Source organism: Notothenia rossii, assembly GCF_949606895.1.
Source record: "Notothenia rossii genome assembly, chromosome: 3".
NCBI lineage: Eukaryota > Metazoa > Chordata > Actinopteri > Perciformes > Nototheniidae > Notothenia > Notothenia rossii.
In genome coordinates, this window is record NC_136901.1 from 45232599 (window position 1) to 45259392 (window position 26794).

Consider the following 26794-nt stretch of genomic DNA (forward strand, 5'->3'; position numbering starts at 1 on the left):
TTCAGAGACAGTAATATTGTAATGTAACGTAGCCTATTACTTAAAAAATACATTAGTAAGTAATGTACTGTCTTACATTTTGGAAGTAACTTGCCCAACACTGCAGATGATCCAGTCATCTCGATGTTGCTTTCGGGCTGTGAATAAACAACTTGTGTTTTACTTTTAGGCTATCAAAGCTACTATACATCACATTAAGAATGATGTACAAATGTTTTATATGTATTCAACGTGTGCCCCGCTGGACTTACTTTTATGTGGTTGACTGTTACTGTGACATATCAGCATAGCCACGGAAGATAGTTTGTGTGTTTCATTCCCATGCATCAAGGTTATTTTCATGTATTTAATTGTTTTTCCTGCACAGTGTAGAGTCTTGTTGTGATGAGAGGGATACAGGTATTTCATCAAAAAAACGTGCTCCCTGGAGAATAGCTACAGAATTGATATCACAATTTAATCGGAGCTGATCACAACTTGTCATGAGTGATCCAGTCATGTCGATGAGCGTTTGTGAATAAACAACTTGTGTTTTACTTTTAGGCTGTCTGAAGGTATGGACAGCTATCAAAGCTAATATACATCCCATTAAGAACGATGAACAAATGAAAGTCGGAAACAAATAATATAATTTAAATGATTTATTCAAGTTTGCAATATTTTGAACAGGCATCTACACAGTCACCTACTTTGTAATGTTCGATACCTCCCTGTAAGCGTCACGATATCGACCTCTCCCCCACAACCTCACATATGTTGGAGATTTGGAGGATGTTGGAAACCAACCTCGTCTCCGCGTGTCATTTGCTAAGCTGGGTAAATTCGTAAAAAAGGAAGGGATTAAGAAACACCAGAATACAAGTTAAACAATAATCTTGCTTTAATGATAAAAAGTAACAATACACACACAGACACAAATACAAAGACAAAGGAAGTACTTCCTGCTCTCTCTCCTGTTCTACCCTCCTGGTCAGCCTGAAGAAAAAGAGGTCGAACCCCTGAAAAACACAGTGTTTCATACTAAAAACACAGGAGGGGGTGTGTGCGGGCTTTCCCCCCGAGGTCATTTTATTGGCAGAGACCAACACATGGCCTGTCGCACCCAATCAGTGCGACACAGCAGAAGAAACCTGGTTCACATCTTGTAGCCAGCCCACACCTCCTTTATGGCCCTTTGTCCCTGAGTCCATCTCCCCCCCCCTTCAGGTTACCACACACAAGTTAAAAGTATGTTTTAAGATATAGTTGTTATAGTTGGCTAAATATACGTAATACATGTTAATTACTTTCATATCAATAATAACGAGGAACACATTACCTATGCTCTTAAGCAGTATTAGAGATGCTTTTCAAATAGTCAAATTTCACACAGGCCTAATACAGAGAACACCCTCATTAGTCCTATAGCCCTTCCATTTGTTTGAGCTATTGTTCACATCTTTACTTCAAATAAAAGGTTTCACATTGTATATTTCCAGCTTCCTTTACACATACTGTTATTATTAATACAAAGTAACCAACCACACGTATCTATTGAAAACAAGTCGATTCCCCTGATAATTGACCTGCTGAAACTCTTCGGAATGTGTCCCCTCCCCCAACTCTCTCGTCCCTGTCATAAAAAACTGCTTCCATTTCATATAGAGTAATAAAAGATGTTTAAGCTAATTTCTCCACAATGTTTGTAGCCATTTAGTACCCACACATGAAAGAATAAGAACAGAGGTATAGTTGACCAGTAATCATGTAGCACATATATTCACTGCAATGAAAACACACACACATCTGCTTCAAGCCTGTGTAAGCACACCCTTCTTTTACGAGGGAAACATTCCAGCGTCTTGGCCCTCTTCCCAAATAAGGGTGTCCCCTGCTCCCATCTCTCTCTAAACACACAGACTTCACCTCAATATATTGGGGGAGGGAAAAGATACTTTGTCCCTTCTGATTTTAACACACATCAATATATATAAGGTGACATTAAAAGGAATATACCAGATTTAACTTTCCTGCCATAACACGTTACTTTAATCCTTCAAATAATTCAAATAATCCTTCACATACGAGTACTGAATGTGCATCAAAGTGATCCTATGGAGGCAGATATAGCAAAAGATGAACGTAAACGACAAACGATGTTTCTTTCCTGGTAAGTCAACAATGGGTCCTCAATGTACACGCCCCGGATTCCTATGACGAAAATAATAGAATGTCGCCAGTTGTCATGACTCAACTTGTACTGTAACACCGGTACGCAGCACTAGCAGTGCCCGTGTGGAAAGTTTAACGGGGTTTTATATGGAGTCATATTTTACTCCAGAGTTCTTAACACGGATCTCTTCAAACTCCCATGACGCATTTAGCGGAGCTACATTCATGCGAAAGTGGGTTTGATAAACGACACAGGTGACCTCCCTTCTCTCCCGGGAAAGGAAACGTGTACAGACCAGACTCACTCGCTCCGCCTTGGCGACTCGAACATCTGCCCAACATGTCTTCATGTTCCTGTGGATTATTGGCTCTGTGGCTGCTGGAGGTGAGTGAGAGTGTGAGTGAGAGAGTGTGTGTGTGTGTGTGTGTGTGTGTGTGTGTGTGTGTGTGTGTGTGTGTGTGTGTGTGTGTGTGTGTGTGTGTGTGTGTGTGTGTGTGTGTGTGTGTGTGTGTGTGTGTGTGTGTGTGTGTGTGTGTGTGTGTGTGTGTGTGTGTGTGTGTGTGTGTGTGTGTGTGTGTGTGTGTGTGTGTGTGTGTGTGTGTGTCAGATCTTGTACTTTAGTAATATACTATAATGACTTTGTATACTGCAGGGTAGCTTGTGGATTTACTCCAGGTGGAACTAAAGTCTGATTTAACACTTGGTTATATTTCACATCATTCATCCACATCTGCGAAGTAACTAAAGGGATAGAAGTACACAGTAGCATACAATGGAAATACCTCTAAATTGTACTTAAGTACAACATTTGAATAAATGTACTTAGTTACTTTACACCTCTGTGCATTGAATGTTATGTAATGTCCAGAGGTAAATACATATTTGTTATCAAAATTGTTGTAATATATATGACTGCTGCTGTTTTGTATACTGTTGGGACTAAATATAATAACAAGTAATTCATCTTAGAGCTTATTGAAATGTACATAGTTTCAGTATTCTTGCATTATAATTATGTTTATGAGTTAGTTACGGCCCGTCCACACAGCGGCAGCTTCAAACGCTTCTGCCCATTCACTTTGAATGTGGTGACGTCACTTTTCGCCGAACTGCATTTTGGGAAGCAGAGCGGAGCTTTCCTGACGTGGCTTCAAAAGTTGAGCAATGTTCAACTTTTGAAGCTTCTGAAGCTTTCGGTGGAAGTGTCAGCCAATCAAATCAGATGCCAGTACAAGCTCTCGCCAAACAAACCGCTGCTTGTGTGTCAGGGGTGGGAGATTCATGTGATTGGTTGTTGGTCGAGCTTCAGACACGCCCGCCGGTGTTCCGGATTAACTGGTTCCCTCGTTAACTGGTTTCCCGATCAACTGGGGTTATTTTCGATCGCTTCTTCTGTCGTTTACATACATCTTTTGGTATATTTGGCTCGGTAGGAAGACTTTGATGCACATTCAGTACCAGTGTGTGAGGTTGTGGTTACGATGGAAATATCTGGACGCGAACAGCAGGGACTACAAAAAGAAAAACGAGTTGACTGGGGATGTCTGTTCAAAACATTGCGAGCTCCAATTAAATCATTTAAACCAGCTATTGTTGCCAGACTTATCACTGAATATCGTTCTTAATGTGATACCAAGTCCATCTGAGACCTGTGTGTACACCTTCAGACAGCCTCCAAGTGAACACGTTGTTTACTCATAGTTTGAAAGCAGCGTGGAGAAGTCTTCAGCTGTGAACAGGGGGTGAAAAGTTAGGACGATTCTAAGGGTCTGTGACTGACGGGGGCCCCAAAATGTTTAGAAAATTAAGAAATACCTTTCATCAATCCTCAATAATTAACATTAATAGAACGTTATATTGATAAAGTACTCACTAAACTTACGATTAAGTTAACTTATTTTCTTCCAAAAGTTAATTATCCAAAGCCTCTGTACACCCCCTTCTATTTACATGTAATGGTTTGGTCCTGCCTCCAAACGCTGTGCGGCACCTGCACTTGCAGAGAGTGAAAACATGTGAGGAGGAATGCTAGCCTAGTACTTAGCCTACACTTGTGTTGTAACATGTCTCAACGACTCAAAAAGTCAGGCTCTAAGAAAAGAAGAGAAAGGAGAGAAAGACAAGAGAGAGGGACTAAAGGGCGACATTATGTCACCCAGTTTTTAACAAGAAAAGGTATGGTCCATGAGTGGTGGAAATTATTCTGTTAGCTAATGTTTTGTTTTTACTAAGCTGACATTAAGTAAACTACTGTTAATATCTGTACAGAAAATTCAGAGGTTTTTCATTTCACTGCTGTTTTAGCTGACATTTAAAGGTAGGGTAGGTAATTCACTTCAGAAACACTTTTTGTTATATTCCATGGAATGCTCTTAACATCCCGATGGCAATGAATATATTAAATGCTTTGACAATAAATACATACAAACATTTCATCTGTGGAAGCCGTGGCGCTGTAAAAAGCACGACCAATCATCTGAGCCTGCCCGGCTAAAGTAACTGGATGGCCTACCTGCCTGTCAGCCTTCCAACTGTGCACAAACCAGGCGAGCTGGATTCATTTTAGAATTGGGGGGGCCAAAAAAAGTGCGTGTGTATGGCCCAATCCCAAACTACGCCCTAGACACTCCCCCTCCGTGACGGAGTGAACTCCGTGGAGTGACACATGAGGCTCCCTCCTGTCAGATGGAGGGAGTAAATACAGCGGCAAGCTTTGGGACAAACTCCTCTCTCTTCGGCAGAAACAGGAAATGCCGTAACGGCTACAACGGTTTCAAATCAGCATCTCTTTGACAAAAAATGTAAATGAATAACTCAAATAAAACTCCAAACATCTTTAATTGTGTTACTTTTTTGTAAAGCTCTTAGTTTTAAACCTGATGTTTATAAGCTTCTTAGTGTTTGCAACAGTCTGTAAATATACACAATTTTATAATAAAATGCACACATTCACCTTTTTCTAGACTAAACACAGGTATGATCCTAAGTTTAAAAAAAAATGAGGTTATCATGAGGTTGTTAACATCGCAATTTATCACTATCGTTTAGTGGTTTTGCAAAGAATTAACCACTCTGTTTTTGTACCATTCTGCGTTGAAGTACCTTCTCTTTGCCCAAATAATCTACTAGCGGTCTCCTTTTTTCTGATAGTTAGCTGTACAGCTTTAACCGCCTCAATGTCCCGACAGCAAACCTCCATGCAGTTGGAACCAGCCTGTTTCGGTTCAACAACGGCGGCGGTGGGGTCGGCGGCGGTTTTGACAGTTTCTGCGGCAGCAGACTAGAGCTGCTGCTTTTGGGTTAATCTGGCTTCGCTGTTTGAAGAAGGTCCAGCCTCCGGAGATGTGGTAGTCAGGGATGTGACCTTCCAGTTGTTAAATTTAAGTTTAGATTGACCGTATTTAGTTTTCTTCTGCGCTGGTTCTTCTGACATGTTTGCAAGTGTATATATTCTTTATATCTCTAGGTTAACGGCTGACACACACAGCAGAACAACGTAACAAATAAAGTAAAAAACGTAACAAATAAACAAATCTAAGCTTTTTTATTGGTTGTAATTTACATGGATACATTTGAATGGTGTGACAATGTCCTATTTGATTGGGTTAAAATGTACATATTCTTCCTGTTATGTCTGCCTGCTTTATTTTACCTAATGCAAAGTGACCTGCTCCATCGAAATCGTTCGCATTGACCCGAAGACACATTTTCATTCCTAGCTTTCTAATGAGATCAGGATTGTTTTTGTACTCCAAATATTAAGCAAAATATGTCACATTATATAATGACTGTTACAGAGTCATCGTTTTGAGAAAAAGGCCTTTAAAGTGTTTCTCTTCTCTGGAATCCATCGATCTGATTGATTATTAGCGGAGCAAATGATCAAAAATACTACGGAGGGAAGATATTTTCGTTTGGATTACTGCACTCACGGGAAACACCGGCTGTTGTTATGCCTGTTGTGACGTTAAATTACTCAGTTCTCCGCTTGTAATTATGCCATTACAAACTTCAAACCTGTATTTATCATCTGCATTTGCCGAAACAAGTTTAATATTCTGAAAGCCAAGACTTTGTTTATTTGAAATCAGATGAAAACGAACTATAACGGACCCTGCCGTGTTATCTATGATTACTATGCCTTACATTCATAATTTCAGCGGGAGGGAGGGGGAGCGGCGCTGCGGAAGAGCAGAGTGGCCAGTGAGAGGCGAGCTGTGGTCTTCCCTTTACAAGCTTAAAAAATGCGTGTAGCTAATGAGATTGAATATATATAACAATACAAAATAACAAAATATACACAGCTAGATCAGATCGCGTTTTAGATGCGACTTTAGAGTAGAGGGGAATTATTGAAACGGGATTTGTACAGTGTTCCGCGCCGCGTGTATATACGTGTGTGTTTGTGTATTTTTGCGTTTGTGTGTATTGTGTTTGTTTCCCGGGGAAAAGACTCACGAGAAACACCGGCTGTTGTTATGCCTGCAGTGACGTTAAATTACTCCGTTCTCCGCTTGTAATTATTCCGTTACAAGCTTCAAAGTTGTAGGCCTATTTATCATCTGAATTTGCCGAAACAAGTTTAATGTACTGAAAGCCAAGACTTTGCTTATTTGAAATCAGATAAAAACAAACTGTAACGGACCCTGCCGTGTTATCTATGATTACTATACACCTTACATTCATAATTTCAGCGGGAGGGAGGGGGAGCGGCGCTGAGGAACAGCAGAGTGGCGAGTGAGAGCTGTCATCTTCCCTTTACAAGCTTCAAACATGCCTGAAGCTAGTGAGACTGAATATAACAATCAAAAATAACAAAATGTACACAGCTAGATCAGATCGCGTTTTAGATGCGACTTTAGAGTAGAGGGGAATTATTGAAACGGGATTTGTACAGTTTTCCGCGGCATCTGCTGCTGCGAAAATGTGGGGCAGGGCTGAAAAGTGGGGGGGCCAATGGCCCCCTGGCCCCCCTGCTTCCGGCGCCCTTGACTTGAACCGGCGACCCTACGGCTCCCAGCCCCTACTGACTGAGCCCCTCCGGGCGGCTGCACGTCGGTGTTCCAGCAGAGGATCAGAGCTCTGCTGGAGGACGGCTCTATTTAGAAATGAGAAAGGCTCTTGGCCTCCATTGGCTGGAGCGAGCAGGGAGTCAGTTTGTATTCGTTCACTTTCAGCCAATCACAACTCTCCGTCTCAAATGACATCAGCAGTGTTTTGGAGGTGCGCAGTTTCCACCCGCAGAAAATAAAAGATAACATCTCATCTTCAGGTTCTCAGGTTTCAACAAAACAGACAACTCTTTACAAGAACTGCTCGGTTTGAACGATAAATAATCAACTTCATAAAGTTTAAGGAACAATAAAACAGAAAGTGGTTATGAAACAATTCCAGCTGCAAAGAGTCTGCTTCTGTTCAGGTGGAGGGATCTAGCTTCCACCAAGAGAAATAGTGCCTAACGAAACTCTGTTTTTCTGTTTCAGATATTAGTTCATATCATAAATACTGTGACTAACTCATACACATGCAAGAATAATGAAACTATGTACATTTCAATAAGCTCCAACATGAAATACTTGTTATTATATTTAGACTCAACAGTATACACGACAGTAGTAGTAATATATAACCATTTTGATTAAAAATATGTATTTACCTCTGGACATTCAATGCACAGAGGTGTAAAGTAACTAAGTACATTTACTCAAATGCTGTACTTAAGTACAATTTACAGGTACTTGTACTTTACTTACGAGTATTTCCATGTTCTGCTACTGTGTACTTCTACTCCTCTACAGTTCAGAGGTACATGGTGTACTTTTCCTCCACTCCATGTATTTAATACCTTTCGTTACTTCTCAGATGTGGATGAATGATGTGAAATATAACCAAGTGTTAAATCAGACTTTAGTTCCACCTGGAGTAAATCCACCAGCTACCCTGCAGTATACAAAGTCATTAGTACTTGAGTATATTACACACACACACACACACACACACACTCACCTCCAGCAGCCACAGAGCCAATAATCCAGAGGAACATGAAGACATGTTGGGCAGATGGTCGAGACGCCATGGCGGAGCGAGTGAGTCTGCACACGTTTCCTTGTTAACTATGAAGGTAGGTATGGTGCAAAATGCGAGAGCGTGAAAAACCTGATGTGAGCACTTGCAGAAAACAAATCTGAGCTTGTGTGCATACGTCAGGTGTGTGAAAACTGGATCAGTATTCCAGGTTCTTAAAGGATGGGTAATAAATGAAGTTGAACACCAGAGTGAATGAAGTGAATACTGAGATTTTATAAAGGAATATATATATATATATTGGCACAGGAATAAACAACATTCTTCTAAATAATTCCAATTGTTTTTAAAGCGCTTGACACTTGGTTGCAGCCCAAATAACCCCCAAAAGAAAATAGTTCTTTGTTCAGTTCCTGTAAGGTCCTCTCAAAATCCTACCACTGGTAGCGGAAAGATGAGGTGTTCAGGTTGTCACTGGTAGCTCGCCATCCCCCTCGTCAGGGAGAACATCCAGAGTCCACAATCCAGAATCCAGAAAATCCACAATCCAAGGGATCATAAAAACCCAGCCTGTGTAATATAACACGGCTTAAAACATTGCAAATGTATCTTCAACACATGTGCATCAAATATCATAACTGTGCAGTGCTAAATTATCAGAAAACTGTTGCATTGTAAATAAAAGATTCATTCTAAATGCACTACTAAAAACACACTGACGTCACTAACCACGAAATCATGAAATGTAGATCAAGATGAGCATTTACAGTTTTGTAGTGATCACTTATTAACACACTGACACATAATTCACACATGGAACTACAGGTTGGGGGCATTGTTTCCGCACGGGCATATGTGTTGCTCTCTATATATATTGTGTGAGGCTCGGTGCACCCCCCACGGACCCCCAGTAATTAATATATTGTAGCCTACTGCTTTGGCACTAAAGGTTGATGAACTATTATGAAAATAAAACCAATTGAGCTGTACTGAAATAATGACACGTTTTATAATTGTCTCGGGCTCCTGCTGTGTTTTCAAAGCCTTTGTAAATTATCCATGCTATTTTCTATTTACAATGAAGACTTCAGAATCTTAAAATCCCTTAACGTTTTTATGCAATTGTGCTAAATTCAACTTTGGAATCAAGCAAATATTAATATGTTTGCATGACATTAGTTATTTATATTTTGATATCACTTAATTATACGTTTAATACATTTAAGTGAAGCTAAGGTACATGTGATGGTAGCTAGTTAGTGCTCTTACCTGTGAGGCCTCCTCCAAACAGCATAATAACCAGTATCATTAAAACTAAGTACCAGTTCTAGATCCTTGACTTTAGACAAACAATTCAAAAGACAACATGTATTTAAAGACCAATCTTTATTTGAATGTGCCTCTTAACCTGATATATTACTTATACAGTAATAGTATTGACAATTTTAAAAAATCTATCTAACACCCCTCCTCCCCACACCCCCACAATGAATATCGACCAATCACGTTCTTGCTTGATTTGCGGGACCAGCGTTGCAGTCGGGAAGAAAATCAATGTGGCACCTCCCTGCTGATTTTCCTCATCGGCCCCATTCAACACAGCCTAGTCATGCCAGCCTATACAGCACATGAGGGTGTGGAGTCTATTTTTATATAACATTACAAGACTGATTCTTATTATTACATGATATGCTTATTGTGCTCATGAGATTGCTATGACTATAGAATAAATAGACACAATCACTAATCCCAGGTTCTGATGGGTTAGATACCAACGAGGGGAATAGTCAGAAGAAAGTTTAGCTTGCAATATTGAAAGTAGCAAGGTCGAGTGCAGAGACTGAGAGAACACAAAGAGGTAGTCAGAACAGCACATCGCACCGGCCTTCACTTTGTACGGGAGCCGCGCTCCCCCACAAAGATAGGAAGCAACATTATGGTTTCCCACTATATCTGAAGAAACGTTAGAGAAAACAAATGAGTATGATGGGGCCAGAGTAGGGAGGGACTTCCACAGGCCGGCCGAATGCTGATTGGAGGATCGTGTTGCCAAGAGACTCTATCTGAGTCTGCAACCAAAGAGAACCAAGTCTAAACCGCGGTATCTCTTCAGCTAGTCTGGACCAGGCGCGCCGGATTCATTTTAGAATTGGGGGGGCCAAAAAAAGTGCGTGTGTATGGCCCAATCCCAAACTACGCCCTAGACACTCCCCCTCCGTGACGGAGTGAACTCCGTGGAGTGACACATGAGGCTCCCTCCTGTCAGATGGAGGGAGTAAATACAGCGGCAAGCTTTGGGACAAACTCCCCTCTCTCCGGCAGAAACAGGAAATGCCGTAACGGCTACAACGGTTTCAAATCAGCATCTCTTTGACAAAAAATGTAAATGAATAACTCAAATAAAACTCCAAACATCTTTAATTGTGTTACTTTTTTGTAAAGCTCTTAGTTTTAAACCTGATGTTTATAAGCTTCTTAGTGTTTGCAACAGTCTGTAAATATACACAATTTTATAATAAAATGCACACATTCACCTTTTTCTAGACTAAACACAGGTATGATCCTAAGTAAAAAAAAAAATGAGGTTATCATGAGGTTGTTAACATCGCAATTTATCACTATCGTTTAGTGGTTTTGCAAAGAATTAACCACTCGGTTTTTGTACCATTCTGCGTTGAAGTACCTTCTCTTTGCCCAAATAATCTACTAGCGGTCTCCTTTTTTCTGATAGTTAGCTGTACAGCTTTAACCGCCTCAATGTCCCGACAGCAAACCTCCATGCAGTTGGAACCAGCCTGTTTCGGTTCAACAATGGCGGCGGTGGGGTCGGCGTCGGTTTTGACAGTTTCTGCGGCCGCAGACTAGAGCTGCTGCTTTTGGGTTCATCTGGCTTCGCTGTTTGAAGAAGGTCCAGCCTCCGGAGATGTGGTAGTCAGGGATGTGACCTTCCAGTTGTTAAATTTAAGTTTAGATTGACCGTATTTAGTTTTCTTCTGCGCTGGTTCTTCTGACATGTTTGCAAGTGTATATATTCTTTATATCTCTAGGTTAACGGCTGACACACACAGCAGAACAACGTAACAAATAAAGTAAAAAACGTAACAAATAAACAAATCTAAGCTTTTTTATTGGTTGTAATTTACATGGATACATTTGAATGGTGTGACAATGTCCTATTTGATTGGGTTAAAATGTACATATTCTTCCTGTTATGTCTGCCTGCTTTATTTTACCTAATGCAAAGTGACCTGCTCCATCGAAATCGTTCGCATTGACCCGAAGACACATTTTCATTCCTAGCTTTCTAATGAGATCAGGATTGTTTTTATACTCCAAATATTAAGCAAAATATGTCACATTATATAATGACTGTTACAGAGTCATCGTTTTGAGAAAAAGGCCTTTAAAGTGTTTCTCTTCTCTGGAATCCATCGATCTGATTGATTATTAGCGGAGCAAATGATCAAAAATACTACGGAGGGAAGATATTTTCGTTTGGATTACTGCACTCACGGGAAACACCGGCTGTTGTTATGCCTGTTGTGACGTTAAATTACTCAGTTCTCCGCTTGTAATTATGCCATTACAAACTTCAAACCTGTATTTATCATCTGCATTTGCCGAAACAAGTTTAATATTCTGAAAGCCAAGACTTTGTTTATTTGAAATCAGATGAAAACGAACTATAACGGACCCTGCCGTGTTATCTATGATTACTATGCCTTACATTCATAATTTCAGCGGGAGGGAGGGGGAGCGGCGCTGCGGAAGAGCAGAGTGGCCAGTGAGAGGCGAGCTGTGGTCTTCCCTTTACAAGCTTAAAAAATGCGTGTAGCTAATGAGATTGAATATACAGGACTGTCTCAGAAAATTAGAATATTGTGATAAAGTTCTTTATTTTATGTAATGCAATTAAAAAAACAAAAATGTCATACATTCTGGATTCATTACAAATCAACTGAAATATTGCAAGCCTTTTATTATTTTAATATTGCTGATTATGGCATACAGCTTAAGAAAACTCAAAAATCCTATCTCAAAAAATTTGAATAGTTCCTCAGACCAAGTAAAAAAAAAAGATTTATAACAGCAAAACACAATCAAACATTTGAAAATGTCCATTAATGCACTCAGTACTTGGTTGGGAATCCTTTTGCACGGATTACTGCATCAATGCGGCGTGGCATGGAGGCAATCAGCCTGTGGCATTGCTGAGGTGTTATGGATGCCCAGGATGCTTCAATAGCGGCCTTTAGCTCATTAGCATTGTTGGGTCTGGTGTCTTTCAGCTTCTTCTTCACAATACCCCACATATTCTCTATGGGGTTCAGGTCAGGGGAATTTGCAGGCCAATCGAGGACAGTAATGCCATGGTCAGTACACCAGTTACTGGTGGTTTTGGCACTGTGGGCAGGTGCCAGATCATGCTGGAAAATGAATTCCTCATCTCCATAGAGCTTTTCAGCAGACGGAAGCATGTAGTGCTCTAAAATCTCTTGGTACACAGCTGCATTTACTCTGGGCTTGATGAAACACAGTGGACCAACACCAGCAGCTGACATGGCTCCCCAAACCATCGCTGACTGTGGGAACTTCACACTGGATTTCAAGCAACTTGGATTTTGCTCCTCTCCAGCCTTTCTCCAGACTCTGGCGCCTTGACTTCCAAATGAAATACAAAACTTGCTTTCGTCTGAAAAGAGGACTTTGGACCACTGTGCAACTGTCCAGTGCTTCTTTTCCTTAGCCCAAGTCAGACGCCTCTTCCGTTGTCTTGAGTTCAGAAGTGGCTTGACCATGGGAATACGGCTATTGTAGCCCATTTCCCGGACACGTCTGTGAACAGTGACTTTTGATACCTGGACTCCAGCTTCAGTCCACTGTCTTTGAAGCTCCCCCAAATTCTGGAAGCGACTCTTCTTCACAATGCTGTTAAGGCTGCGGTCATCTCTTTTGGTTGTGCAGCGTTTCCTGCCACATTTCCCCCTTCCAACAGACTTTTTGTGGATGTGCTTTGAAACTGCACTCTGTGAACAGCTTGCTCTTTGAGAAATTTCTTTTTGTGTCTTACCCTCCTGATGGAGGGTGTCAATGACGGTCCTCTGGACAGCAGTCAGATCAGCAGTCTTCCTCATACTTGTGATTTAGTTTACTGAACCAAGCTGAGTGTTTTTCAAGGCTCAGGAAACCCTTGCAGGTGTTTCGAGTTAATTAGACGATTCAAGTGATTCGTTGAACACCCTACTAGTATACTTTTTCATGATATTCTAATATTTAGAGATAGGATATTTGAGTTTTCTTAAGCTGTATGCCATAATCAGCAATATTAAAATAATAAAAGGCTTGCAATATTTCAGTTGATTTGTAATGAATCCAGAATGTATGACATTTTTGTTTTTTTAATTGCATTACAGAAAATAAAGAACTTTATCACAATATTCTAATTTTCTGAGACAGTCCTGTATATAACAATACAAAATAACAAAATATACACAGCTAGATCAGATCGCGTTTTAGATGCGACTTTAGAGTAGAGGGGAATTATTGAAATGGGATTTGTACAGTGTTCCGCGCCGCGTGTATATACGTGTGTGTTTGTGTATTTTTGTGTTTGTGTGTATTGTGTTTGTTTCCCGGGGAAAAGACTCACGAGAAACACCGGCTGTTGTTATGCCTGCAGTGACGTTAAATTACTCCGTTCTCCGCTTGTAATTATTCCGTTACAAGCTTCAAAGTTGTAGGCCTATATCATCTGAATTTGCCGAAACAAGTTTAATGTACTGAAAGCCAAGACTTTGCTTATTTGAAATCAGATAAAAACAAACTGTAACGGACCCTGCCGTGTTATCTATGATTACTATACACCTTACATTCATAATTTCAGCGGGAGGGAGGGGGAGCGGCGCTGAGGAACAGCAGAGTGGCGAGTGAGAGCTGTCATCTTCCCTTTACAAGCTTCAAACATGCCTGAAGCTAGTGAGACTGAATATAACAATCAAAAATAACAAAATGTACACAGCTAGATCAGATCGCGTTTTAGATGCGACTTTAGAGTAGAGGGGAATTATTGAAACGGGATTTGTACAGTTTTCCGCGGCATCTGCTGCTGCGAAAATGTGGGGCAGGGCTGAAAAGTGGGGGGGCCAATGGCCCCCTGGCCCCCCTGCTTCCGGCGCCCTTGGTCTGGACCAATCATAAATGTACGGGCAACGCCCTGTGTAATCAAATGTATTGTCGCACGAGGTTCGAGGCTCTTGACGGATTTGGTGGTTACAGATTACAGCTTTGCTGCCTGTGATTCCCAAAGACGTGATGAGTCCTTGGCCAAGTAAAAATATATATTTTGCTCTCTTTACAATAAATAGTTCAACTTAGAAGTAGTCTTTCTTTTCTGGAATTCTGAACCCAACAAAATGGTGACCCACGACATGATTCCAAAAAGACGATTGGGAACTCCCGTCTTCGAGTCCGAGGGACTGAAGGATGGCGGAGACCTCCTCCGGATTCCTATCAATACTCACAGGGCCAAAATCAAAGGTAAGCAGAAGCCTGTTGTAACTACCAAAATTCTGCATAGGTAGAATAGGACTGTTAGAACTGTGAGTGTTGGTGGATGAACAGAGGAGGTAATGTAAAACACAGAGCTCTCAAGTCTCACGCAGACACACGCATTTCACTCCATTCCCACGCTCACACGCCACACCTTGTATGTATACCTTCTCACGCTTAGATTTCTTTCCAGGGTACCGCCCACCAAGTTGCGCCGCAATTTTGTAAACAAACTAGGCTTGTTTGAGACGCGTGCACTCCACTAGCACCGCCGCCCCCGTTGACATTCGCAATACCCCCACCCCTCCCAGTTGACATTCACGATACAGAGGGCTTCATACTCCACTAGCACGCCCCCCCCCCCCCCCACCGTTTTAAAATATAGCATTTGGTGTAGATCATTCTCATATGATTAAGTTTGTCCTTTGCAGGCCACCGTAGATGGTGCGCCACCCGGTGACGTGTTAAGATAATAGGCATTCAGTTGTTAGTCGGCATGCAACGTACATGTTCGCTGTTCATGCTGTGGTCATAAATAAAGCCACCACTTGCCTATGCATTGTGTATTCCTTGTACATACACACATGCATGTATTAAGAAGTATCGACAACTTCTACATGGTGTCAGAAGACGGCACGAGCCTCTCCTCGTCTGGAGAATTTCTTTTCCACGGACCGTGCTAACGCTAACTAGCTGGCTGAAGCTAGCCCCAGCTACAATGGCGGATGGATTTCGCCGTCCGGACCCTGTTATGTTTGAAGGAAACGTCGCGGAGAGCTGGCGGATCTTTGAGAGGGAATATGAAATCTTCATCGCCGCAGCGCACCCAGACAAGGCTGCCAGGACTAAGGCTTACATCCTCCTCAATCTTGCTGGACCAGAAGCCATTGAACGTGAACGATCCTTTATGTATGCAGCTGAAGTGCGCGCGCCAGGCCCCGACGGTGCAGTGATCTCCCCAGCTGAATCAAGGGAGGACCCGGACTGTTTGATACGGAAATTCAGAGAAATATGCAACCCTCAACATAACAAAATAATGGAAAGGCACAGGTTTCATTCAAGAAATCAGAAGCAAGGTGAGAGCATTGAGTCATTCATCAGTGATCTGAAGATAAAAGCTAAAAGTTGCCATTTTGGAGACTTAGCTGAGGAACTAATCTGTGACAGAATAGTATGTGGCATTATCAATGACTCTTTAAGAAAAACTCTGTTGAGAGACAGTGAACTGACACTTGCTAAAGCTGTTTCAGTCTGCCGTATACACGAAATGACAGAGGAAAGCAGCAGGACGTTAGCCGTTCAAGCTACCAGTGTTGATGCAGTGAGACCTGTTTCTAGCAGAAGATATCAGCCAAAGCCATAGTCACTCGCTCACTCCCAGAGCATCTCTAACTGTAATAATTGCGGAGGCAGCCATGCAGCTATGCGAGAAAAGTGTCCAGCTTTCGGGCAAAAGTGCCACAACTGTGAAAAAGTGAATCACTACAAAAAATGCTGCAAGTCTAAACCACGCAGCTACAGTCATTCAAATAGAAATAATTTTAACCAGTCTGTACATGAAGTAACAGTGGAAGAGCCCACAACACACAGAGAAGACACGTTCTACGTGGATGGCGTAGATATCGAAAGACATGTTGATAGTGTTAATCCTCAAGCTAAAGACAAAGAAGGATTTGTTACAATTCACATTAATGGCATACCAACTGAAATGAAAGTTGACACAGGAGCTAAATGCAATGTGTTGTCTCAAGAAGCGTTCACACAAGTGACCAATGGCGAGCAACTTGTGAAGCAAGAGACTGCTATAAACCTTGTTGCTTATGGAGGAAGCAGGATTGAGACCAAAGGCCTGGCCACACTGCCTTGCTGGTTAAAGGAGCAGCACCATTCGTTGCCTTTCTTCATAGTGAACAAAGATGTGCAGCCACTACTGGGATTTCGGGCATGCGTGGACATGGGAATTGTCACATTGAGCAAAGATGTCCACCAGATCACTACGGAAAGCAACACGGATTTCACCACACAGACACTCATGCAGTACAAAGACCTGTTTGATGATGAACTTGGAGAACTACCAATCACTTACTCCATGACAGTTGATCCTAGTGTACAACCTGTGGTTAGACCTGCCCACCGCATTCCTATTGCAATGCAAGACAGAGTTAAAGCTGAACTTAACCGCATGCAAAACATAGGTGTCATTATACCAGTTACTGAGCCCACAGACTGGGTCTCATCTATGGTGGCAGCACACAAAAAAGACAAGCAGGAAATAAGATTGTGTATCAATCCACAAGACCTCAACACAGCGCTGAAAAGACCACATCACCCTATGAGAACAGTAGAAGAAGTTGCAGCACAGATGTCAGGAGCAAAAGTGTTTTCTGTGCTAGATGCTAAAAGCTCCTTCTGGCAGATACGTCTCGACAAGAAATCCTCCATGTTGACGACCTTCAGTACTCCATTTGGGCGGTACAGATTCCTAAGGATGCCCTTCGGCATTAGCTCTGCTAGTGAGGTATTTCAACGCTCGATGGAACAGCTATTTGCAGGTTACCCATGTTCTGTCATCGTTGACGACATCATCATTGGTGGCCGCGGAGTTGCTGAGCATGATGCCAACCTCAAGAAGGTGCTGGAACGAGTGAGAGAAGTCAACCTAAAGCTGAATCCAGCCAAGTGCAAGTTTCGCCTGGATCATGTAGGATATGTAGGTCACATTTTCACAAGTGAAGGCCTAAAGGCAGACCCTTCTAAGACAGATGCAATCACTAACATGCCAGTCCCCACAGACGTTGTCTCACTACAGCGTTTCCTCGGTATGGTTAACTACCTCGGCAAGTTCATCCCGAACTTCAGCGACATCGCAGCACCACTGAGAAAACTCATCCACAAGGACACTGCATGGTGTTGGTTCCAGCAGCATCAGGATGCATTTGACCTTCTTAGATCATGCTTATCAAGTCCACCTGTCCTGTCATACTATGATGTCAGAAGACCAGTCACGCTCACCTGTGATGCGTCGTGCTACGGACTTGGAGCAGCGTGCATGCAAGATGGCAGGCCAGTTGCGTTTGCATCACGCACCCTCACTGACACAGAGACAAGGTATGCACAAATTGAAAAAGAACTGCTAGCTGTCGTGTTTGCCTGTACAAAATTCAAAGACTATGTGTATGGAAAGCCTGTAGTGGTGGAGACTGACCACCAACCTTTAGTGACTATCTTAAAGAAGCCCATCCACACAGCCCCTGCCCGTCTGCAGAGAATGTTACTCCGGCTGCAGAGCTACGACATCAGTTTGGTGTACAAAAAGGGCAAGTATATGTATGTAGCAGACACACTTTAACGTGCCCCAACCACACAAACATCTCAAAGCCCTGCTGAAAATGATGCTTATGAAGTTATGTCTGTGAGCTACATCTCCACAGCCCGCTTGGAAGAACTCAGAAAGCACACAGCAGAGGACGAAGATCTGCAAGCCCTCAGTGCAGTCATTAATAGAGGATGGCCCATACGACAGAATCAGCTCCAACCTGCTGTCCGTCTCTTCTTTCCCTACAGAGATGAAATGACAGTAGAAGAGGGAATTGTCATGAAAGGCCACAAAACTGTCATTCCTCAATCCCTGCACAGAGAGTACATCAAAATAGTGCACAGAGGGCACCCCGGCATTGAAGCAACCAAACGCAGAGCAAGAAGCATCATCTTTTGGCCAGAAATGTCTAGAGACATCACTGAGGAGTTGCTTTCATGTGCGGTGTACAACAGCACCAGATCCCATCAGCAAAAGGAGCCCCTCCAGCTTCATCCTGTGCCAGATCTCCCATGGTCCACAGTGGCAACAGACATCTTTGAGTGGCATGGAAAACGGTATCAGGTGCTGGTTGACTCATACTCTGGTTGGTTTGAAATCGACCTTCTCCGGGATGTGACCTCATCAACTGTGATAACTAAATTGAAGAGACATTTCTCTGTTTTCGGCACACCACACACACTCATCTCTGATAATGCTGGACAGTACGCCAGTCAGCATTTCAAGGACTTTGCAAAACAGTGGGACTTCGTTCACATCACCAGCAGTCCTCAATACCCACAGTCAAACGGACTAGCAGAGAGAGCAGTTCGCAGTGCAAAGCAGCTGATGGAACGTTCACACAGAGATGGCACAGATGTCTTCCTCAACCTGGTAAATCTCAGAAACATTCCCCGTGATCTGACGTTAGGCTCTCCTGCTGAACGCCTGATGTCGCGACAAACACGTGCAGCCATCCCTGTGAGCACCAAACTGTTACAGCCAAACCCAAAAGATGCACAACTAATCAGAACACAACTCCTCAACAAGCGGCTCATCTTAAAGCGCCACTATGACATCTCAAGTTCTCCTCTAAAACCCCTGGCAGAGGGACAAGTGATCAGGATGCAGACCCCAAAAGGATATGATCGGCTTGTCGTTGTCAAGGACGTGAGCGAGAAACCACGCTCTTACATAATCCAAGCCAACGGGACTTCATACAGACGGAATCGTCGTCACATCATTCCTGTTCTCGAGCCGTTGCTCCAGCAACAGCAGCCTCAAGATTTCGACCCTCAAAACACTGACCCCTCTATGATGGACTGTGTACCCCACACACCACAAACACCTGAGAGAAACAGCAGGCTGACACAGAACAGTTCCCCTTCACTACCAAGACACACATCAAATTTCCCTTGCAACAACACTGACACACCATACATAACACGATCAGGTCGCACATGCAAACCAAACCCTAAATATGTGCAGTAACACTGTTGGACAATCTTGTTAAAGTGATATGTTTAGTCATTTCCTTTTCCTGTTACCTGGTAAGGTATTTAGTAATGGTTTATTGTTTGTGTCACCAAATGCTAAAGGAATGTTCAATATCCTCTGCCTTAAATGTTATTTACTTTCAGATAGAAACATCAGCTAAAGAGAAGGGATGTAGATCATTCTCATATGATTAAGTTTGTCCTTTGCAGGCCACCGTAGATGGTGCGCCACCCGGTGACGTGTTAAGATAATAGGCATTCAGTTGTTAGTCGGCATGCAACGTACATGTTCACTGTTCATGCTGTGGTCATAAATAAAGCCACCACTTGCCTATGCATTGTGTATTCCTTGTACATACACACATGCATGTATTAAGAAGTATCGACAACTTCTACATTTGGTTGCTAAAAATACTTTTTACAGGGAGGCGTGTGGTGCAGTAGGTTGTGCGTTGGTGTTGTGATCAGGGTTCAGGTTCAAACCCCACTGCAGTCAGTATGTCGTTGTGTCCCTGAGACACTTCACCCCAAATTGCTCCTGTGGGGATTGCCCACAGTATTGAGTATGTGTGTCGCTTTGGATAACAGTGTCTAACAAGTGACATGTAATGAAAAACATTGCTAAATGACCAAGACTTGTTACGTTGTTTTGGTGTAAAAGAACAGAAAAATAGATGAGAAAGTTTGGAAAAAGCTTATGTGAGAATAAAAAAATAAAAAAAGGGAGTCGAGGTATTGTGGCTGAAGTGAAGCTCATTCCTGGTCAGGTTCCGCCATCTGGTGGCCAACAGGGTGTGGCACAAATGAAAGAGAGATTAATTATAAATTAAGGTTTGGCTCCATCTGCTGGACATATTGTATAGTATTTTAGTCAGAACTAGAACCACTGTGTTCAAATTTAGAACTATTACATTTAACACATATTTGTATATTTAAAGCATTACACATAAATAATTTTGATCAGAAGTACAAAACGGATTAGTAATCAATCCATAATAATTTAAAGAATCTTTAGAGTGTAAACAGAAAAACACATTTTTACACTCAAACAATTTGCATGTCTGGATTATGGACAGGGCATTTAGATAATACGAATAAGTGTTCACTAAAAGTGATAATATTAATAATTATAATAGAAAGAAAACATGGGCCTACTCTTGAGTCAATGTACATTGTTGTGATCTGTTAGTATGCTCTCTGCTGGTTTTCACTGTTGTTCTAAGTAACAGTAGGATTTAAAATATTGGAGAATATGTGGGGATTTTCTTCTTGTGTGAAATATATGGAGCTTGAAATATGTGAGTATTTCATTTTATAGGAGAAAACGGTTTACTGAAAGGGTTGTTTTGAGTCAATATGCTACAAATGGTTGAACTAATTTTTTTAAAGGAGTTCTGTAATATCATTAGGAGACATTCATTTTGTTGTTAAGATGGCATTTAACAACCAAGACAGATAGTATGATTAGAAAAAGACAGAGTGGAAAGGGTTGGATTTATTTAACCTCAGTGTGCTAGAATTTCTATAATGCGTCCCGAGACCTGGACTCTCTCTCTCTGCCTGTCAGACGGCTAAGACCCCGACCCGCCTGAGCAAACAAAGACCTAACCCAAGCAGGAGACTCCTCCTTCTCCATCGAACAGACAGAGAACCAGAGCTGAACCAACAACAACAACAAGACTGCATCCAGAACTGCATCCAGAACCATCTCCACCTGTGGCAGCCAGAACCAAAGCTCCATAAAGCAGCAAAGAGACTGTGAAGGAGGAGATTAAATGCAAAGCAGTACAAGAACAGTGGCATGATGGGGGCTGCAGATGAAACTGGGCAGATGGCTGCATACAAGAGTTACAGCGGATGGATTCAAGAGCTGATGGACAAAGGGGGAGGAGTCAGACTCAGAGGAGTTGGTTGAGCAGAATGTGAGGAGGCCGGGGTCACGGCTCGAGATGAACCAGAGGAGACGGGAAGGGAACCGGAATGAGTGAGTTTGCACATAAACACACTTATTCAAATACAAATAACCACATTTAAAGAAATTGAATTGACTTGATAAATAAGTAAAGATAAAAAGATTTATTACTCATGAATTAATTAATTGGTAAATAAAAAATAGCAGTAAAGAAGAAACTATTAAAGTAAAATGAGAAAAGAATCCTAACACACACTGAAGGTACTGCGGGGTAAAGGGGAAGACATGATGGAAACATTCACTACACTGTAAGCAGTGGGTGTTTTGGAGTTAGGAGTACAGAGTAGAAAAGATTCTTCAATCTTTTCATCATGTTTACAAATTATTCTTTTAGAGTTTTTATTCATGTGTGAATTTGGTAGAGATTTAATTTGTTACAGTATCGATCTACAGTTTAACGGGAGAGTTTTAGTAACAACTCAATAAAATCAGACAAATATTTATTTATATAAGTCATGTTGAAGGGAAAGCTAGTTCTAAACAAAATATCGTATTTCAATTTGAGGTATTGGCTTCACCATTGTAGCATATATTACTACAGGAGAGCTTTTTATCGGGAAATATCTGTTGTTTGTCGTCCAAAATGTCGAGTTTAAAATAAAATAAAAATAAAAAACAGCACATTTAATTTTGAAAAAGCAATATAATTGGACATAATGTGGGGCCTTGGATCACCCATTGTAAAGGTGCATATTATTGACAACCAATAGGGAGAAGGGGTCACTCAACCCACCCTGCAGTGGTTTTTAAAATCTTACTTGCAGCTTCACAGGGAGCGAACAACACCAGATTATGAGTTTAAAAGACAAGCGTCACCACCTCCTAATGGTCATCCATTTAATCAGTGATGACCTGACATTTAGAGATGTTAAAAAGTAAAAACATGCCATAAGTGATAACTCCTAAATTCAACTACAAACCATTGATGAAATGACTTCTGTTTTTAAATCCTTGATAAAGGAAGGAGTGATTGTTACATGTTCGGACACCCAAGGTTCCACGCACTGTTAGGGAGGTTAAACGTTTTTCTTTAAGTGGACCAGAATTGAAGATAAATTAATATAATGAGTTAAGAGATATATGGCAGAGCTTCACAGATCCTAATAATGTTTTGACTCAAGAAAATAATGATATGCAAAAGTTTCTGAAATAGATCTATGAGACATTTTTAATATAGATTAGGTGTTAATAAACTCAGTAGTATAAGGAAGTTACATTTTTGTCTAACAAATTTCAGGAAATGTGGGAAACAGCTGTCCCAATGAAAAGTTAGAGATATCTGGAAAATTATATTTGTAATCGTGAATTAATAAATGATGGCGCTCCATATATGACAGATTTTTGTAGACAGAGGATACTGGCCTATGCTGAAATATCAAAGTCTCTGCAGAGCACGACACATGGCCAAAAAGACTGAGACCAAATGACCTTTGACCCTGACTGACAGTGTTACTTGATAAAAGCACTGTCAATGACTGACTCTGGCGTGAACCTGACCAAACCTGACCTTACAACCTGACAAAGTGAATGTATGTCTGCATGTGATCAGTGTAACTGCATGATTTAAAACAAAGATTAATCAGGCATGTGTTTGGACTAACACATTATTCTGGGGCTCTGTGGGGAATTAGAGGTTTCCTAAAATTCCACAAAATTGTAAAACCGCACATGTGACCCGTTTCTAATCTACTTGATGCTATTGTACTCCCACTGCTCCAAGTAAATACCCTCCTGTATAGTTAGAGCTAGAGCCATATACTCAGCTTCACATGTGGAAAGCGCTACTGTAGGCTGTTTCTTGGTTTTCCAAGAGACTAGTGAGCTGTCCTTACCCGAGCTCACACAATACCCTGTCATACTGCGTCTATCTGTTTTATCTGCCGCCCAATCAGCGTCACTATAAGCCTGTAGGCCTAGTTTCTCGCTGCTCTTTCTGAAACAAAGCTGTTTGTCTGCAGGACCCCTGAGATAAGGCAAAACGTGTTTTACTGAAACCCAATGTTCATCTGTCGGTTCAGCAAAATGCTGTGATAACTTGCTTACCACGAAACATAGGTCTGGACGTGTACAGGTAGTCAAATAGATTAGGCTGCCGACATCCTCTCTGTATTTCTTCACATCCCCCATATTAGGTGCATCTTCAGTGTAATATAACTTTTGGCCACAAGGTGTCTCCCTTACCCTACACTCCTGCATGTCAACACGATCCAGTATCTTTTCCACATACCTCTTTTGTGATACTTTCACACAGCCGTCAGACTGACTGAAGTCCATGCCCAGAAAATGATTTAATTTCCCCAAATCCTTCATTTTAAATGCTGTGGAAAGCATGTTTTTCACTTTCTCTAGAATCTTGGTGTTACTGGCTGCGATAATAATCAATCAATGTTTATTTATATAGCCCAATATCACAAATGTTACATTTGTCTCAGTGGACTTCACAGTTTGTACAGAATATCAGTATGACAATACGACACCCTCTGTCCTCAGACCCTCTGTCCTTAGACCCTCTGTCCTTAGACCCTCACATCGTACAAGAAAACACTTCAAGAGAAACCCCACAGTTTAAAGGGGAACATGGGAGAAACCTCAGGGAGAGCAACAGAGGAGGGATCCCTCTCCCAGGACGGACAGACGTGCAATAGATGCCGTGTGTAAATTGAAAAGATAATACATTTGCAACATAGGTAGTCCAAATGTTTGGAAATGCATGTGTGTATAATAGGAAGATGAATCCACGAGGATATCCATCCAGGACTTATGATCCAGGACCACAGCCACGACTCAAGATCCAGGATTCGCGATCCATGACACAGGACCGCAGGATCATCCATGACTCCGGATCCCGGCGTATATAGACACCAAAAAGAAAGAGATTTGGGGAAGCTGGGTTAATCGGAACATGAGAGTACACAGGTACAGACAGAGAGAAGGAAGAAGTAAGATGTCCCCCGACAAACTAAGCCTATATCAGCAAAACTAGGGGCTGAATCTAATCAGCCCTAACTATAAGCTTTATCAAAAAGGAAGGTCTTAAGCGCATTCTTAAAAACGGATAGGGTGTCTGCCGTCCGAACACAAACTGGAAGCTGATTCCACAAAAGTGAAGCTTCATAAGAAAAGGCTCTGGCTCCCATTGTACTTTTAGAGACTCTAGGAACAACCAACAACCCTGTATTCTTGGAACGCAATGCCCTAGTAGGCCAGTAGGGTATAATGAGTTCTTTAAGGTAAGATGGCGCCTGCACATTAAGGGCTTTGTAGGCCAGAAGAAGAATTTTAAATTCTATCCTGTGTTCTATAGGGAGCCAGTGTAAGGCAGCCAGAACAGGAGTGATGTCCCTCATCTTTACAGTCTTTGGTTGGAGGCCCATGTAGCCACAGGAACCTACCAGCATATTTATCCTTTTCTGCTAGAGGACTCATTCCTTCAGATGTTCACCTGACCAGGTGTGATTCTCTCTGCAGAAAAACCTCCTATGGCCACCATGGACCCGTCCACAACCTCCTCTGCACCTCCTGCCTCATCCCTCCACCTTGTGTTCAGGGTGATCTGCCACCTGGTGGTTTTCTGCCCGTACTGCATCTCCACTTTCCTCATGGTGTCTATATATCGAGAGAGGGTCAGAGGTAACTTCTCTCAGTTTGTTCATCTAAAGGCATTAACCTAAACGAGACATCCGTTAATTTAAAAGCGTATCATTTACGTTTTAGCGCCTCCTTTCTGACTCAGATGAGTCACCTGTTCATCTTCGCTCCTAAAGATGCATTTAGGTAATTAGGAAGTCTTTCAAGATGAAAATAATTTTCCTGGAAGGGTCGTTGTGAAAGCAAATATAACCGGTCTGATGTAAAGCAGAACACGGGACTGATATACCAAATGTTACCACTAGGTGTTCCCCTGACTTTTATTTCCTGCAGTTTTCTCCATATTGTCTGTATTTGATCCAAAACGGCACAGATGCAGCCGCTTCATTATTATTTATATTCACATCACTACATGACTTGTCCTGAACCCCAGAAAACATGAACTTTAACTCAAACAAACAGCTTTTCAGACACTAGCCCCGCTATTTGTCCTTTAAGCAACCACAACAATATCATTGCAATCATATTGCTAACTGCTAATGTAAGAGAAGGTGGATTTAGCACCGTGACTAGGACGGCACATGTTGCTAATGGAGGCTACTTTTGAATTAGCAAGAACATTTTAAAATGCTATATGCCGCACATCGGACTGAAGCAGAAACTCTGTCACCAGCTCAGGAAGGTTGAGAAGTCTGCTGTTGATATCTGAATATACCAGAGCTCTTCCTCATATATTTTTTACATTTTCTTTCCGACTGCAGGAAGTGACCCGCCGACCCACGCTGAACAGGGATTGGACGATGACCACGATGATATCATGTCTGCTGTCACCACGGAGCATCAGTTCTGATCTGAAATCAAGCTAAAGACGTCTGAACTCCTCCGTAGATCAGAAACAGTGGAGGACCCAGAACGCTTCCCTGAGGAACGCCACATTTTGAACTCTGTGTAATTACATTATCATCAAGTTCAGATTGTTTAATCATCACTTAAAGAATGTGTTGATTGTTCCTCAAATAAAGTTATTCAGACACAGCTTACTGGCAATCACTTCCCAGCATGCATTGAGACACCAACAGAAAGGCTTTATTGAATGTCTTTTTACACATTAGCTGCAGATACCTGAGCATCCTCAATTTAAACTCTTCTTATCTTATAATGAAATGTAAACGAGGTCCAACTGGACTTCTTATAAAGACACCCAGAAAAATACACTATGAAAGCAATCTATTTATTCATTTGTTTATTGTCAATACATTTCAAAGTATAAAACTAAAAGCTTCTATTTCCACGTTAACTACATTTCCTGGTTTCCTGCATGAGTCCTCAATAATAACTTAGGTCAGGGTTTGAGGACTCATTCCTCTCTGCTGAGTTGTACCCAGTGATTAAGAACCATGATAACAAACTAAAGGTGTTTTGATCAGAGAGATAACCACACAGCTAGTGAACTAGAGCAGGAACAGGAAGTGGTTTCACTGCTCGGACAGAAGAAGAAGAAGAATAGTTGATGTCATTGCACCAAGAAGCAGAATGAAGGACACTTCTCTCCTGCTCCGTGAGTAACCCTGAACACATTGAATACTTCCAGATATTAAAGAGGGATAAAGGATCATGTTTAATAGATGAGAACAAATAGGGTTTGAATGTTATAAAAACAGTGAAAAAGTGATCAACAATATCTCTGTCCTGAATGCAGGACTGGTGTTTCTGTTTTG

The 26794-nt window shown here is 41.7% G+C and overlaps 1 protein-coding gene across 2 annotated transcripts; it reads left to right on the plus strand.

The window, feature by feature from the left end:
* The first annotated feature begins 367 nt into the window (after positions 1 to 367).
* LOC307031604 (uncharacterized protein) lies at positions 368 to 26048 on the plus strand. Of its 2 annotated transcripts, none has more exons than XM_079668845.1 (3): positions 368 to 2536; positions 24957 to 25118; positions 25838 to 26048. In XM_079668845.1, exons 1-3 carry the CDS (start codon positions 2500 to 2502, stop codon positions 25924 to 25926), a joined length of 288 nt encoding a protein of 95 aa, XP_079524971.1. In that variant the 5' UTR covers positions 368 to 2499; the 3' UTR covers positions 25927 to 26048. The 2 variants fall into 2 exon arrangements, with proteins under 2 accessions (XP_079524971.1, XP_079524970.1); XM_079668844.1 differs by lacking the exon at positions 368 to 2536 and adding an exon at positions 14454 to 14713.
* The last annotated feature ends 746 nt before the right edge of the window (positions 26049 to 26794 follow it).

Excerpts from the sequence above, each read along its gene's own strand:
- LOC307031604 (XM_079668844.1), top strand. The coding sequence starts at position 14,590 with ATGGTGACCCACGACATGATTCCAAAAAGACGATTGGGAACTCCCGTC. Across the intron at positions 14,714-24,956 it reads TCACAGGGCCAAAATCAAAG|AAAAACCTCCTATGGCCACC; the intron begins GTAAGCAGAAGC and ends TTCTCTCTGCAG. Across the intron at positions 25,119-25,837 it reads ATATCGAGAGAGGGTCAGAG|GAAGTGACCCGCCGACCCAC; the intron begins GTAACTTCTCTC and ends TTCCGACTGCAG.